The sequence below is a fragment of the Cicer arietinum genome, chromosome 7 (genome assembly GCF_000331145.2).
Source record: "Cicer arietinum cultivar CDC Frontier isolate Library 1 chromosome 7, Cicar.CDCFrontier_v2.0, whole genome shotgun sequence".
Taxonomy (NCBI): Eukaryota; Viridiplantae; Streptophyta; class Magnoliopsida; order Fabales; family Fabaceae; genus Cicer; species Cicer arietinum.
The window spans coordinates 29,750,018-29,767,838 of record NC_021166.2 but is presented as its reverse complement, the minus strand read 5'-3'; the positions used below and the strand labels follow the sequence as shown (position 1 = coordinate 29,767,838).

Sequence of the window (17,821 nt, the reverse complement as noted above, 5' to 3'; positions counted from 1 at the left end):
GACATAAGTCTATATTGAAAACAACTAGATTTGTTGTTTGTGGAGCACAATGGGAAAACTCTAAAATCCCTTGCTAATTACACTTTATCTGCTGAAGAAGCCAAATTCCTTTGTCGTTGGATCAAAGAGTTGAACACATATGTCGGTTATTGTTCTAATTTAGCAAGATGTGCCGATGTTGAAAATGGGATGATGCATTGGATGAAAAGCCATGATTGTCATATTTTTAAAGTGTTTATTTCCTTTTTTTTTTAAATTCTTTATCGACACATGTATTGAACCACTTATTAAAGTGAGTCAATATTTCAAGAATTTGTGTTTTGCAATGCTTAGAGATAAAGATCTCATTAAGACAAGAAATGACATCCCAATGATACTATATAAGTTTGAGAAAAATATTCCCTCCTATTTTTTTTATTCCACAGAACCTCTCTTGGTGCATCTTGCAAGTGAATCTAGGCTTGGTAGATTAGTTCAGTAAAAATAGATGTATCCATTTGAACGGTAATAATATATATGGAACTTATTGTGCCTTTCATTTATCTTTATAGGTTCATAAGTTATTCAAAATAGTCGGTAAAAAATAAAGCTAGAGTCAAAGACTCAATTTGTTCATTTTATCTATACTATAAAATAACACATTTTTGTTCTCATTATTTTAACAATGTCACTAGTAAATGGAAGGAACTATATTGATACTGCTATATATAATTCGTATGCTTTATTACTCTTTTTCATATTTGGTCGTCGTGTTGGTAGAGATATGTCAAAATTTTAGTCAAGTGGCAAAGTATTTAATACAACACATATTCATGTGTTGATTAACTGCTTTGAAGTTAAACCATACATTGAATATATTTTATATCTTTCGATCTTTAATTAATTAATTTAAATTAAACAATTATTCTTTATGACATTTATTTATAATCATATCACATGACTCACTTCTCATCAAAATATTGTGTCAATCCTCTCGATTGACAATGTGTTTAATTACTGAAAATAATTATAGACGACTCACATCGGTAATTATTTTTATAATATAAATAATATGATTATTAAAATAATCAAATTTAATTTTTTTTCATTCAGAAAATATTTCAGAGACATTAATCAACCCAAGAACTCAAACAAAAATTTCATTGAATTTTGAGTTGTTTTAAAATTTGACAACATTACAATCTACTCAACTGTTTTAAATACCAAAATAATTTTAGTTCTAAAGTTTGAAGAATTTTTTACAAACAACCGATAATAATAAAATAGTCATGAAAACATTTACTCCCAGGTTAAGATACGTCGTTAAAATATATAACTATTTTGAAACAAAATTTATATTTCAAAAATTTGGATAAAATTTCAGATTTTTGAAACTTTCATCTTCTTCAAAAATTTCAAAATATAAAATTACGTTTCAAAAAAATCAATGCTGTAAAATTTTGAAAGTTCTAAAAATTTATATTTCAAATCTTTTGTAAAGGCGAAAGTTTCAAAAGAATTTTATAAATACATATTTCAAAAATAACAAATTAATTAAAACTTATGAAAGTAAACTGATTTTGTATTTCGAAAATTTTATAATCAATCAAAGTTTCAAAAGTTTGAAAATTTTGTAAAAGGGTTTTATTGGGGGTGGAAGGTATAGGTGGAGGGGGTGACAAGTAGAAAACTCAAGAATATGATCTGGTGTGAGTTTTAAAGAGGAACACTCTAACCTTACAAGTTAATTTTGTAAGAATTAATTAGACTAGCCTATTCATTGAGCCACCCACTCTTTGAGAGTTGGATTTCGTACTCCCAATTTAAACTTATCCCCCATTTAAAAATTTATGCTTACGGTAAAAACAGAAAAATGCTTGGTGGTACTCACAATCAGAAAATCTTATACCGGAAATTTCAAGAACATAATTTTCGGTAATTATTTTTCAATACCAACAATTTCATTTTTAATCGAAAATTTGAAATATTCGAGAGTTTCAACTAGAAAATTGAAATTTTCGGTAGAGTAAAATTAATAATAATAATAATAATAATAATAATAATAATAATAATAATAATAATAATACGTACAAAATTTTCGTTAGAGTAAAATTAACTACCGGAAATTTCAAGGCACAAATTTCTATTATAATAAAATTAACTACCGAAAATTTTAAGGTACAAAATTTCCGGTTGTATAAATAATGTACCAGAAATTTTATTGGGGAAAGTTCCAGTTAATAATTTCTATTGCCGAAAATTTTGTGCCTTGAAATTTCCGGTAAACAAATAAAACCATCAGAAATTGTAGCGAAGAAATTTCAGGTAGTTATAAAGTCTGCACATGATATTTGGGGGAAAAAAATTACTTATCGGTAGGGGTGGAAATAGGCTGGGCCGAGCTAGGCTTTGCTGGACCTGAGTCTAGCCTGCCAAAAAATTATAGGCCTATGTATGGCTTGTAGCCTGTTATTGACTTACTTTTTAGGCCTGAATCTGGTCTTGATAGAAGTATGATATGACATGTTAGCCTACTTAAAAACGTATTTCATTTTAACATTTTATAATAAGTAGTGAAACATATCTTTAAATAGATTAACAAGTTATTATGTCACTAAAATTAAGTTTTATTCTGATATTTAACATCACATTTTGAAGAATGATTTTATATATGTTATACTTAAATTATATTTTATAGTAATATATTTAAATACGTCAAAAATTAAATGAGGTTAATATGCGTAAATTACTATAAAAATTAAATATATAACAAAAAGATTAAAATTTAATATAATAATTAATGTAGTAGAAAAATATTATTTATTTTTATTTAAATATGTCAGTCTTATAGGTCTAAAAGGCTTATTATGTGACATGTAGTCTAACATTTTTAACTAAATAGACTTTATAGAAGCATTGACCATATCTGTTTAAGAAAAAAGTCTAGTCTGCCCTGGACCTGACGTAGGCTAGGCCGTAGGTCCCTATTGGTCGGCCTTACCTAATCTATTCCCATTCCTACTTATCAGAATTTTTGGTGATGGGTGAAATTTGGGTTGTAACATTTTTGGGGTATAAGTCTAATTGTAGCGGTACAAAATCCAACTTTCCCACTATTTATGTCCACACAGTAAGTCCAATAGTGTTAGCCGTGAAGAAGTGTATTAAAAAAAATTATGTCACAAATTAAGAATAAGGTTTTACATAATTTTATAAAGAGATATATCTCTAACATTCTAAGGTCAGATTTGTAAAGTTGAATTAGGCTTAATATATAAAATAAAAAGGATTAAATGCATTTTTACTTTATCTATTTTGTCAAAAATGAACTTTTAGTCCCTTATTTCTAAAATTAGTTTTTTGATTCTCTATTAAAAAATTCTTGGGAATTTTTGGTCCCCGCAATTTCTTTTATGTGTCAGTCATTAATGACATGACATCTAGGTGTTATTTGTGAATTGGATAAAATAATTTCTATATTATTATTGTTGTAATTAATTTTATTATTTATATATTAAAATATTGAAATAAAATAAATAATATTTGAAATATTTAATATAAATATTTTAAAATTTTAAATTATTGTTGAATAAAATAAATAAATTTTAAATATTTTAATATATAAATCAAATAAATTAATTTTTAATATTTAATACATAAATAAAATTAATAACAATAATAATGACATGTAAAATATTTTACTTAACTCACAAATTTCATCTAAGTGTCACATCATTAAAAATAATAGAAATAAAAAAAAATTTCTAAGAATTAATTAATAGGATCAAAAAACCGATTTTATAAATGACGGATTAAAAATATATTTTAAACAAAATAGATATAAAAAATGTATTTAAATCAGATATAAAAACACTAATAGAACCACAGGGTTTCCATGAGTGGCTCCTATTTCTCATCTATGTGACTCTCTCAAGTGAGTCACTATTATTTTAACGCTCTAAAACTTAGAAATGGAGATGTTGTTTAGTTCTATGAATGTGTGTAGTTTCTATTGCTTCAACTAGTTTGTAATATTTCATTTTATCATGAAAAATTGTTCCTTGCACCAAGTGAAAATTGTGTATTTAAATTTATGAATACTTTGATTTTCTACGAGGAGAATTTGAGTTAAAATCTTTATTATTATAAATTTTTTTTAAATTTTATTTATCTTTTAACTGAACTTCAGATAATTATTTTTTTTAGAACTTGAAGGTTAAGACAAAAATACACCATTTTCTCTGTTGAATTCCATGTCACAGGTAAAAACATGAAATTAGCTTCCTCATATTATTTTGGTTATATCCTGGACATCTTAATGAAAACATGGTTCTGAGAAAAGTGAAAACCGAAGAGTATAGTCATTTGAATAGAGTATGTATACGCTAATGATATTTGTTAAGCTATTATTCAAGTCCATATAGGTTTCTTTTAGGGTGTGAGGGTTGTATTTAAATCTTTGGAGAGTTAAATATATATTTAATATTTAAAAAAAATTAAAAATCACATAATAAATGAATATATAATTAATATTATGTTTTGTTCTTCTAATTTTTTTAAAATATCAAAATATATAGTTGATCTTTCAAAATTGTACCCTCTAAAACTCTCCACAAATTAACTCGCAAAGAGACTAATAAACTATTCATAGAGTTCAACTTTTAACCCACCTAAACAATTGATGCAAATTGTAACATTTTTTTTTTAATATTGTGTTTGATGTTAGAAATATAATCAATGTGATTACACGTTATAAATGGAATATAAGTAACGGGATGAATTTAACTCTCTATTAAAACAAATAACTTAATGAACATTTGTATCACCCCATAAAACTACAAAAATGTCTTCTAGTACACTTATCCAAAATCTCATGGCAAGACTAAGTATTTTCCTTATTTTTGTTGCTTCCATTTGTACAATAACAATAGCTTCACCCCCAGCTACTGAAATTGAATATTTGCATAAATGTGCAAAGCATATGGGAGAACAATGTGGAAAGGAAGTGTTCCACAACTTGTTTGATTCTAATAAACCTAATGTTTCCATAGAGTGTTGTTATAAGCTTTATCAAACTGATTATTATTGTCACACAAAAATGACTTTATTTATGCTAGCAACTGATCCAAAGTATAAGAATGAAGAATGGATCCATTATCTTACTAAGGGTGATGAGATTTTCAACAAGTGTGATCTCCTTACAAAACCTGAAAATCCCAAATTTTTGGCTACATGTGTAGAAAAAATAGGCTCACATTGTGGAGAAGAAGTATTTAAAAATATAGTTAATGAAAAAATGATCAGTAAGGAATGTTGTGGAAAGCTTGTGAATATGGGTCAAAAATGTCATATCAATATGGCAAAGGCTTTAATTCGCACCCCTGCAATGAAAGATATTGATGCAATTGAAGTTCTAAAAAAGAATAAGAAAGCATTTGATCATTGTAAAAGTATAATTTAAAAAATCTTCTTATGAGATTAAATACAAACCATTTGGACAATTTTATAAAAATATGGAACTCAAATGAATATTAAAGAAAAAAACTTAATTCCTTTTATATTAATGTGTTATTTCTATAAAAAGAATATTTAATTTTCTTATATTTTGTATATACTACATCAAAAGAAAATTAATATTTTTAAATTAAAAAATATTAATGTGTTATTTCTACAAAAATATTTTATTCATAGTAAATAAAATAATAATGTTATTTCACGTAAAATGTTCACTATCCTTTTAATAAATAAATTTTTATTGTGAAATTAAAGTATCACCTACAAATGTTTTATTGTGAAATTAAAATAGATATATTTATATATGTGTTATATTGTTTTACTGTTATAGGTTATATAGTAAAAAAAATTGTTATTTGGTAGTTTATGTTCTGCAAATTTTCTCACAATAAAATTAAAAGTTAAAAGAAAATAATGATAAAAAATTTAAAAATGTTTAATTATTCACGAATTCGACGAGTGAGTAGATGTGGAACTGGAGGTCATTTAGATGAAAATTATTAATTTTAATTTGATGTATTTTTTTTTATTTGTAGTATTTTTTCTTTTTTTTATTGTATTTTTTCTTTTAATTTAATGTATTTTTATTTTATTAATATAATTTTCTTTTTATTATTATTCTTATTATTATTATTATTATTATTATTATAATTTATGATATTATTAAATTTATTATTATTTTTCATAATAGTATTTTGAATTTTTAAATGTTTTAATTATTTTTAAATTATTCAATAATAATATAAATATTTATTAAATGGCAAAAAAAGAAAGAAAAGAAAAACATCTCAGTACAAGGTCGTATCCCCAGAATGCGACCATCTGTTTAAATGAAAAAAAATCTCTTTCACCAAGTCAAATCCTCGTATTGCAATGAGCAACTGAGATAAAAAAAATTAGGGCAATTATGTTTTTTTTTTTAAAGTGAGGCATTTTGAAATTAAAAAATAAAAAGAAGGATATTCATATAAATAATGGAAAAGTGCTTTGACAAAAAGCTGTCTATGATAAATAAATAAAGATAAAACCCTCTCACATGCAGCTCCTTCTCTTCTCATCTTCTTCTTGCACAAACTCGGACAAACCAAGAAAGTATTTGACATTGCAAACCCAAAAACCCTCGTTTAAACCCTCATGCACTATTATTCAATTGTTATCGTTCATTCTCTCCCTCTTGCAGTGATTCTCTCTCGCTCGCGTTAGTTTGTATTATGGGTTTTGTTTTCCCTTTATTGTGATGTTTTGCATAAATTATATCGCTTTATTTTATCAGTTGATGCACCTTAAATTGGAATGAGGTCCTCTTTATGGTGGTTATGTTTTGTTTGTTTGTTTTCTCAATTTACTTTGCTTTTAATGTTTTTACTGATAATATATTTCCATGTGTTTTTTTTTGGAGCAATGATTTTTCATATGTAGGTTTGATATAATTGTCTGTATGGTACAAGTTATGAAAGAAACCTAATACTTTAAAGTGGTAGTTTGTGATGGAGAACTAGTTAGCTATTATTTTAAACAAGTTTGTAAATTGTTGCATGTCACCAAGACTTGATTATGTAAGTAAGTTTTTGTATGGTGCAAGTGAAGATATTATTTTTCAATGAGCATGCTCTCTTTTCTAGTTTTTTGATGTTTCTAAGTTTATAATTTATTGATGGAGGTTATATATATATTGGAAAAAAAATCTCAATAAATTTACGCAAGTAGCTCAATCATCATGGGAAAAGTAAGAGGAGGTCAACAAGAGTTAAGCCGCCTCCATGAAAAATCTTGAAATTCAAAGGGGGCAATTATCCAATCAGATAGCATAAAAAGTTAGTGACAGTTTCTTTTGTAATACTATTGATAATCTCATAAATGAGAGTTGCAAGGCCATACTTTTGAGAAGTGGAAAATTGACTTCACCACCTATTCCAAACCACCTAAGAAAAAACCAGAAGAGGTGGTGAGAAGTCAAGTTGAGCAAGAGAAAATGGAAGAAGCTGAAGTCGAGAGTACAATGGGGAAGGAGGATACAGATAGGTCCAAATTGGTCGATGAAAATTTAATGTTAAAGAAGTCACAAATTTCATTATCCCTTGTACTGTTGGAAAACTAAATATTAGAAAATCTCTTTATGATTTAGGTGACAACATGACTATCATGCCTTTATCAATGGTGATAAAGTTAGAAGGTGGTAAATGCAAACCCACAAAGATGTCCTTACAGCTTGGTGACAGATTTATCAAGTGTGCTTATGGCATAATGGAGGTCATGTTGGTGAGGGTGGATAATTTATTGTTTATGGTAAATTTATTATTCTTGATATAAATGAAGATGATGAGGTCCCACTTTTACTTGGAAGACTATTTTTAGCCATCAGTAGAGCTTTGATTGAAGTTGAACAGTGTAAACTCATGTTGAAATTTCAAGAAGAGAAAAAGACCTTTAATGAGTTTGAAGCTATGTGCCACCCTAAATTATTCGATATGATTCACCTTATCCTCCCCTTGAGAAAGTAATTGGTAATTCTATAACTAAAGTTGTTAGAGAGTTTTTAAAAAGATGTTGACAAGTGTGTTTATAGTTGAACGAATCTGAGGAAGCACAAGTTCAAAAAAAAAAAAAAAGCTAGGTATAAAAATGATTGAAGAAAAGAAGGCACCTGAGTTGAAAGGAGTGATAGAAAGATTACATCCACCTGTTAATGTGAAATGAGTGAGAAGTATTTTAAGGCATGTTGACTTCTATTGGCACTTTATAAAATGTTTCTCAAAGATTGCAAAGTCTCTTTGCAACCTCTTTGTGAAAGAATATGAGTTTGCTTTTGATAATGAATGTTTGTAATCTTTTAATATTTTGAAAAGTATACTTGTTTCTACCTCTATCCCAATTGAACCAAATTGGACACTACCTTTTGAACTCATGTGTGAGGCTAGTGATTATGTTGTTGGTGTTTTTTTGGGACAGAGATCTAATAAAAATTTTCATGCAATTTATTATACTAGCAATATTTTGAATGAAAATCAAGTTAACTATGCAACTATAGAAAAAGAATTGCAAGCCATAAGGTTTGCTTTAGAGAAATTTAGATCTTAGTTAATTGGGTACAAAATAATTGTGTTCATTGACCATGCAACAATTAAATATTCGTTAACCAAATGAGAGTTGAACCTTGACTACTAATGGACTTTGCTTTCATTGGAATTTGATCTAGAGATCAAATACAAAAAAAGGGTTGAGAATGTGGTTGCAGATCATTTGTCAAGGTTGGAACTAGAGTATTTAATACGGAATTTCATATTATGGAAGAGTCAATACATGTTAAATTTGATGACAAATAACTTGACTTTAAAAAGTCAAGTAAATTGATGATAATGCAAGTTTACTAGAACCAGAGGAAGCAAATGGGGACAAACCAGAAAAACCTAAAAACCAGAGAATACAAGTAAATCAGAAGAAGATGACAAATCATCAGAGGATAAGTCTAACCAAGTCAAAAGCAGTCAAGATAGTCATAAGGGAGATCTGGATGAAAGTAGAAGTCATCTCATCATGAAACTCTAATAATTGGAAATACAAATGATCCTTTGAAGACCAGATCATCACTGAAAAACACAATTTTGTTTGGTCTATTATCATCAATTGAACCTACATATGTTGATGAAGTAGTGGTTGAGGATGGATGGATCCTTGCAATGCAAGAAAAGTTAAACGAATTTAAAAGGAATGATATCTGGGATCTAGTACCTAGACCAAATAAAAACATTATTGGAACCAAGTGGATTTTTATAAACAAGCTAAATGAAATAGGAGAAATGGTCAAAAATAAGGAAAGACTTATTGCACAAGGCTATAGTTAGTAAGAAGACATTGATTACATTGAGACATTTGCTCCAGTGGTCAGGTTAGAAGCTATTTCTATCCTACTCTCTTTTGCTGCTTATAATAACCTTGCATTATTTCAAATGGATGTTAAAAGTGCATTTTTAAATGGGTATATAGGTGAAGAAGTATATGTTAAGCAACCCTCATGTTTTGAAAGTTCTGAATTTCCAAACCATGTATTTAAACTTAGGAAATCATTGTATAGTCTAAACCAGACACATAGAGCATGGTATGATAGACTAAGTAACTTCTTGCTTAAATTTTTTTGTTTTGAAAAAGGACAACTAGATAACACCCTATTTAGAAAATCATTAGAAAATGACATTTTTATCATTTAAATTTATGTTGATGACACTATTTTTGGATCTACTAATGGAGTTCTTTGTTTAGAATTTGCTAAGTTGATGCAACTTGAATTTCAAATGAATATGATGGGAGAACTTAAGTTCTTCTTAGGGATACAAATTCAACAAAGTCGAAAAGGCTTATACATTCATCAAACCAAATATATAAAAGAGCGTCTCAAGAAGTTTAAAATAACTATTGTAAACCTATAGCTACACCAATGCATCCTACATGTTCATTTGAAATGATGAATATAATCAAGCTAGAAGGTTGGTCAGAAAACATATAGAGGAATGATTGAATCACTTTTTTACCTTACTGCCTCCAAACTTGATATTATGTATTTTGTGTGTTTGTGTGTGTAAGATTTCAGGCTGATCCAAGAGAAACTCATTTAACTATTGTTAAGAGGATCCTTAGATACTTAAAAGATATTACCAATCTTAGCTTGTTCTACAAGAAATCTACTAAGTACAAATTAAGTGGCTATTGTGATGTTAAGTGTGTTGGAGACAAACTTGAGAGAAAAAGCACAAGTGGAAATCGCACATTTTTTGGTGAAAACTTAATCTCATGGTCAAGTAAGAGACAAAGCACAATTGCAATGTCAACAATAGAGGCTGAAGCCATTTCAGTAGCTTGTTGCAGTTCTCAATCGCTATGTATGAAACATCAACTAGAAGATTACAAGATTTTTTAGAGTAACAAAAATCACCTCGAACGGGACTTAACATTTTAACAACATGCTCATTCATGATTTAAAATACACTTTCGTGCTTCTTTAACGACAAAACACCACAAAATTTCTTAAAAATAACTTTCTACCATAAATTTATTATTAGGAGGTTCATATCAAATGACCCTAAACCAACATTTTCTTCAAGATTTATTATCACAAGCTATGAATCTATTACATTTGTGAAGGAAAAATAAATAAATAAATAAATAAATAAATAAATAAATAAATAAATAAATAAATAAAACCCTACCTAAGGTATGGCCTCACAACCTTGAAGAGAAAAGAGGGAGGGAAAATTTTTCTTACCACTTTCAAAAGCAATGACCAAATCAAAAGAAACATTTCACTACAAAGATCTAAGACCAAACATTTGTTGATCTAAGTGAGAGAAGTAAATGTTCTCCCCACACTTAGAAAATGGGTCAAAAGTGTCATATCAATATGACAAAGACTTTGGTTTGCATCCCTAAATGAAGAATATTGATGCAATTGAAGTTCTAAAAAAGAATAAGAAAGTATTTGATCATCGTAAAATTATGAGTTAAGAAATCTTGTTTTTAGGTTAAATACAAACCATTTGTACAATTTTATAAAAAAAAAAAAGAGAATATGGAAGTCAAATGAATATTTAAGAACATATTAATGTGTTATTTCTATAAAAAGAAAGTTTAATCTTCTTATGTTTTATATATACTACATAAAGAGATTTGGTATTTTCTAAAATTAAAATATTAATGTTTTTTTCTATAAAATATTCATTTGTAGTAAATAAAATAATAATGTTATTTTACGTTCACTATCCTTTTAATAAATAAAATTTTATGGTGAAATTAAAATATCACCTACAAATGTTTAATTTATGTATCATAATAGATATATTTACATGTTTGATATATTGTTTTATTGTCAGAGGTTATATAGTAAAAAGTTTGTTATTTATGTTTTGCAAGATTTTCTCATGATAAAATTGAAATTTAAAAGAAAATAATGATAACAAATTTTAAAAAATGATTAAAATCATTCTTTCCATTTTTTTATATTGATTATAGTTTTATTTCAACTGTGAGTTTATTGTTAATAATATATCAATCTACACAATAATATATCATATGGTAAAAATAAATCATTGCATGAGCGGTTCGAAACGCACATAAGAAGAGACCCCAACACTAGTTTACTACCAAAACTAATTCAATCACTACAGCTGCCTCCCACCACCAATACAACATACATGCTTCAATTTAATATGGCTATATATCACTCAAGATATATACAATTCCAGCGGTGTAGCACGGTCAATATTAGAAAATTCTTTTTAATAAATGGTCTATTTTGAACTAATATATAAAATCATTAAAAAATTTAACGATAGTTCATAATATTTTTTTAAAACAATAATTCATAATTTTTTTCTTTTTTATAAGTAAAATGATAATTTAATTAATCTTAATTCAAAAATGAGACATTTTTTCTTTATTTTTACATAGCTGATATTATTTAAATTTTTATCTCGATCATAAAAATAAAAATAACTATTAATGTTTATTTTTAAAAATCTTTTAAAATTTTAAATATTTTTTAAGTACTAACACATAGAAGCAGTTTATATTAAAATTTATCACAATTCCATTATAATTAACATGTAAGCACACTATACATGTAACACGTTCAACAACAAAAATTAAACATGTTAGCACAATAAAATAAGGCTTTTTTATATGTGAAAAAAATAATAAAATAAATAATTTTATAAAAAAAACTACTTTTTTTTGTAAGGAAATAAAAAGTGTATTTATTATGTGTTATAATAAATTAAAATTTGTTACTTTTAGAAAAAATAAACATAATCTTACTAATATACACTTAATTCTTTGTTTTAGGTCTCACTCGATGAGATGTCACCCACTCACCGTATCAATGCCACATCACACTAATTTAATGTATATTTTTTGCTATATTGATCAAAAACACTTATTGCATTCATTCTCCACAAATAAATATTAATATTTAATTTAATGATTATACAAGCAAATCTCGCGACAACAAAAACACTTTCTCCATCCCACACCCCTTTCTCTGTAGATCCCAGGCCTTCCTTTTCCATCTCAAACAAAAAAAAAAAAAATACAAAATAAAGTAGTTGACAGCTATTTTTGCTATATCTTGAGATTTGGGCACACATTTTGTATTTTTTTTTTTTTTGTTTGAGATGGAAAAGGAAGGCCTGGGATCTACAGAGAAAGGGGTGTGGGATGGAGAAAGTGTTTTTGTTGTCGCGAGATTTGCTTGTATAATCATTAAATTAAATATTAATATTTATTTGTGGAGAATGAATGCATGTGCCCAAATCTCAAGATATAGCAAAAATAGCTGTCAACTACTTTATTTTGAAAATCAAAACAGAGACACCTGCATTCAAATTTTCTCTTCTCTTCTCCAAGGCCTATTATCTTTTCCATTCATTCTTCAATCTACCACCATCCACTACCTTTCCAAGCTTCTTCCGGTCGCAACGTTCATGAATCAGAAAAATGGTAACTATTTTGGCGTTCTCTACTATGAGATCATTCATCTGACCAAACTTTCACATTCCGTGGTAATGATCATTTTCGTATTCTCTCTCCTCTTTCATATTTCTTCTTTCCCATTCTTAGTTTCCTCCTTTTTTACATTTTTTTTTCTGCAAACAGGGTTCGTCTTCCTGCTGTCGTGGTCTTCTTCTTCAACGGTGAGTTTTCTTCTTTCATTAATTACTTAGTTTATGCTTCAAAACTTAAAGGACTCAACTTTTAGTTTGAAAACTCTTTTGCTTTTCAAATTTTGTTGTGGTTTAACTTTTTTTTCCTCCTATGTTGTATCATACTCTTCACTGAAGTTCTTTACTAAAGGAATGGAACAATCTTATTGTTTTACTTAGTAACTATCAAAGGTATGTATTCCTACATAGTTTTGTAGAGGGTTTTGAATTCTGATTTTTTTTTTTGAAAAGATGATTGTACTCTACAAAGTTTGATGGGGATTAAAGCAGGAATTCCTTTTTTTGTTGAAGAGATGATTGTGTTCCATACATAGATTTTGTTTTTCATTTTAGTTTTTTTATGCAGTAAAAGGAGGATGAAATGTAAGAGAAAAGATGCCTTAAGGAAAGTAGACTTTCTGCCACGAGTGTTGTGTTGCCCTTTTACTAAATACAAAACAGTACCTACGAAAGTACCATAGGCATGTTTTATCGTAAGAGACGAACATATGCGATTAAGTGAACTTATTAACTAACTACTCAGGCAGTAAAGGCAATCTATCCAAGTTGTTCACTGAGCCATTGGTACTGCCATTGGAGGAGGCAAAATCATCAAATTCACCATCAAACTCAGAAGACTCGCTAGTTTTCTTTTCATCAGTCTCATAATGGGATGGCAGAATGCGCAGATGATATACATCTGACTCTCCAGAGATTCTCCTCGCCTCTAGTTGATAGCTACGGACAAGGTCTAGCTGAAGTGATACTACCTGATATGACCTTGGGAGTAAATCCACAGGTTCTCCTTTAGGAATTACTACATGCTCTATAGCCATTCTTGCCTCCTGAAATGTGAATATAATCACTAGTTTAGTTACAATTTCAGTTGGAAGATTATTACAGGTGCGTATTGAGTTTTACTCCAAGCTGAAGACTACGGCAAACATTTTGGCAATGTATATGTTAATTACACTTTCCTTCATGTCAGAATATAAGTAATGAAACATCCGATATGGACTTCACAGAAAGAAAGGAAAAGAGGCAGTTGGACTTCCTTCACGTCATAATCACTTTGTCATATTATGGTGCGGCCATTTACCTTCGTTGTTACCACCATAGCAGAGATGGCACCCAACTCAACTTAGGCTATGTTTGACAGTCCAAGAGAAAATGGAAGAGAATAAGAGATTTAGGAGGAGGGACTTTGAGGAATTTTATTTTCTTTAAAATACAAAATCCTCATTTTTTGAGGGACTCAAAATATATTGGAGGAGGATTTTGGAGGTTTTAGTAAATTTTTCAAATCCTTTTCATCTTGTTAGAAACATATTAATCATAAGCATTCTCTTATCATTCTATATCAAATCACTCTCTAAAAAGTTAAAAGATTTATCTCTATTTCTCTATCTTTCCTTCCCCTCAAAGCCCTCTCTTTTCCTCCCTTCCAAACTCACAAGCAGGGGGAACCAATCTTAGTCACTGCTACCCTTGTCATCGTCTCGATCACTGCTTTACCACAATTACATTAAGCCTGTTGCATCTGCCATCTCAGTCAATTTTTGCTACTCTATTGTCAAATTAAAGTCACCTATACTCAGTTAACTGCTGAGTGTAACTCAGCAGTCAGCAATACGATCCTTGCCAGTTGCCACCATTATTCTAGTATCCCAACCAGAAAACTACTGATTTTATCCCTCAGATAAATGTTTACTGTTTAGCTCGAGGTACCCTCATACCATTCAGAATACCAAACATCCAAAATGATTTGTTACTGAATCTATTTCCATATGTATAGAGCTAAATTTAAGACTTGGCCACGTATTTCTCAGATGCTTAGCGATTTTAAGCATGGATTTGTGTAATCAAAAACCAAAAGGAATAGTCTATATTACCTCCAAAGCATGCTTGACTTATATATCTGCTATATTTCCAGGTACAAAACTCCCACTCAAGGTATGAAGCTAAAAGAGCGAGAAAAGATACCGTGGTACAATGATTTTGTCACTGAATCAATTTCTGTGTGTTTCTCAGACAGCTTAGGGATTTTAATAGAAAACCAAAATGAATAGTGGATAGAAATAATTCAAAACTACAAAATATATATTACCTCCAAAGCATCAGCCTTCTCCGAATCTTTTATCTTATCAATTGATCCAAAAACAATTAAACCATCTTCATAATCACTTAGCAATGCTCGTATGGCTTTTGTTACATGCTCCAACGAACTTGTCTAGAGAGGAAAAAATAATTGTTTAGCAAACAATTTTGACAAGTATAGCTGCAAAAATAACAACAATTTTAGATAATTATTACCTTTGTCACATAAATGGGAATATCATGAGATTTAAAGGCAGCTTGGATCCTGGAATTCTTCTTAAGCTTTGATTGCAAGGAAAGTAAAGCATTCGCCTCACTAATGTTATCAGTCAATTGAAGGGCCGCAACATTCATTTTCAACTGTTTAATTGCTTGAATAACAGTTGCCTCTAAAATCTAAAATTACTGACCAGTCTGTGTAAGTTAATCAGCTAATGAAGAACTATAAAATAGAAAAACAGTGAAAGCATGACACTATTATTCATAGTAAATTTAGTCCCTCTAATATCTGACATAAATTGATATAGTTCCTAAAATCTGGATCATATAATATCAATACAGTTCACATATTACAGGAATTAATTTCAAAATGAACAAATATTAAATGGACTAAAATAAAACAGAGAACAAAAGCAAAAAGGGATATATTTACTGGGATAAAATACAAAAAATGTAAAATTAAAGCAAAAAAAATAGTAATTTTTGGAGACGAAAAAAATATTTTAGCCTATAATAAACGGTGTTTATCACTGTTAACATCAAATATAAAGCAAAATGCACTAGAAAGTATTGAAAAAGAAAAATGACTTAAATATGTTCTCACTCCCCCAAAATATAGTAATTGTCGTCTCATTTTACCAACTTTGGGCCCTTTCGCTAAATCTGACAATCTAATTTTATCTCTAATTCTACCTTGCAGGTATTTCTATGATTCATTCTTCTCAATTCATAATTGTATGACTTGCTGGCATCCCCCTCCACAGTCTCTAAAGCAGTCTTTCAAAATAACTATAGCCTATAAGGACCAGAAATGACCCATTTACAGAAATGAGGGACCAAAATAAGACGAAAACTTTTTCAAGGGCTAAATAAAAAATTTCCATTATTTGGGGGACAAAATGTTTAAGGCATAAAATAAAGAAGCTAAACATGTAAGGCTAGGACTCCCTTCAAATTGGTCGTTTTTTAATTTTTTTTCTCTCTTTGCGTCCTACACCCTCACTAGAGTTATATTAGCAAGAGTGAAGTGTGTATCAATAAGATAAATCAAACTTATGTCAGCCTTATAAGTACATAAAAATTGATAGAATTAAGTAAAACACAGCAGACAAGCAAAAAAAACTGTTGATGATAATACCAATCTTTATTACATTCATTAAACTCAGCTGTTGAGTGATGATGTCTTACCCCATAACAAAATAGGCGAAGTGGCAATTTGTGCTCAGAGGAATCCTCTACCATGTTAATAGGCAACATCAAAGGTGATTCTTTTTGCCGGGTTTGGACATCAGCCCTTTCTAGAGCATCATCAAGCATAATTTCGCTAGCATTTTCGAGAGTGCTGTCAAAAACAGGTCCCTTTTGTAAAATCTCTTCCTGCTCTTGAGACTTCATCTTGCGCACTTCCACATTTGGAAAACGACCTACACCAACAAACCAACAGGGCATACTTATAATCAATCTACTGCAATAAACATTTTCATGGGGAGGCAACTTACCCGAAAGAATAGCATCTACAGTTGCTTCAAGGCTACGGTGAATGCGCAACTGTGTCTTTGAAATAATCTCTACTGCGCAACTAAACGTTGATGGGCCTTTCCTCTCCAGTACTGTCTTCTGAACGCCTCTACGGCTAGCCTCTTCATCCCCGAGTGTCACGCTCTAAAGTGATAGTAGATATGATATAACAAAATAGAATAAATATACATATAGTAGGGAGAATAGTTTCACTTATATTTCTGTAGAAAATATATTACACATACAATTAACAGAGGAAAGAGAAAAGGGAGACAATGGGCTTGTTGATTAAAATCTATGAAATCTGAATACTCCAAAACTATGCAGTCATTCTCATTGTATTTTTTAGGATCTTACAGTGGAAAAGAAGAATGGAATTGCTAAGGAATAGGGGGGTTGTATTATTTGTCAAATGAACAAACGGGTGAGAAAGTGTTTTCCGCACTCCAATCTCAGTCAAAGTCTCGCTCTTCTGGCTCACAAATCTGACTTCAGCACAAGCATTTTGGTCATCCTTGTTTTTCCTTAATGAGCTCTATGTTTACTTCTAGTCTTACAACAAGTGTTGAACCATTTGATTTTATTCATTCTGATATTTGAGGACTGTCCCTATTTCTAATATTTATTGTGCAAAATGGTTTGATTTCTTTGTTGAAGTAAACCCAATCGACTCCTAAAACAACTTCAATTTCCTGAGCCGGAGGTTAGTACTGAAAATAATCCTTTTATTGGCGATTTTCTAATACTTGTGATACCGATCTAGATGATTTACCTATTGCTTTGAGAAAAGGAAACAAGTCTATTGT

General features: G+C 29.2%; 2 protein-coding genes across 5 annotated transcripts in view; one reads left to right on the top strand and one right to left on the bottom strand.

Annotated features, from left to right (window-relative positions):
- The first annotated feature begins 12,476 nt into the window (after nt 1–12,476).
- LOC101494448 (uncharacterized) lies at nt 12,477–14,508 on the top strand. Of its 2 annotated transcripts, XM_004514305.4 has the most exons (4): nt 12,635–13,040; nt 13,135–13,172; nt 13,320–13,373; nt 13,549–14,508. In XM_004514305.4, exons 1-4 carry the CDS (start codon nt 12,654–12,656, stop codon nt 13,661–13,663), a joined length of 594 nt encoding a protein of 197 aa, XP_004514362.2. In that variant the 5' UTR covers nt 12,635–12,653; the 3' UTR covers nt 13,664–14,508. The 2 variants fall into 2 exon arrangements, 1 of the variants encoding a protein (XP_004514362.2); XR_012161418.1 differs by lacking the exon at nt 13,320–13,373 and having other exon boundaries at nt 12,477–13,040.
- Nucleotides 13,567–17,821, bottom strand: part of LOC101488607 (protein SEEDLING PLASTID DEVELOPMENT 1) — a 17,211-nt gene continuing 12,956 nt past the window's right edge. For all 3 annotated transcript variants that reach the window (XM_012719855.3, XM_004514291.4, XM_012719856.3), the window contains 5 exons: nt 16,997–17,159; nt 16,686–16,921; nt 15,495–15,674; nt 15,289–15,411; nt 13,567–14,026 (listed from right to left, as the gene is read on the bottom strand). In XM_012719855.3, the coding sequence (XP_012575309.1) occupies nt 13,718–14,026; nt 15,289–15,411; nt 15,495–15,674; nt 16,686–16,921; nt 16,997–17,159 (1,011 nt within the window). In that variant the 3' untranslated portion in view covers nt 13,567–13,717. The remainder of the gene's footprint in view (nt 14,027–15,288; nt 15,412–15,494; nt 15,675–16,685; nt 16,922–16,996; nt 17,160–17,821) is intronic.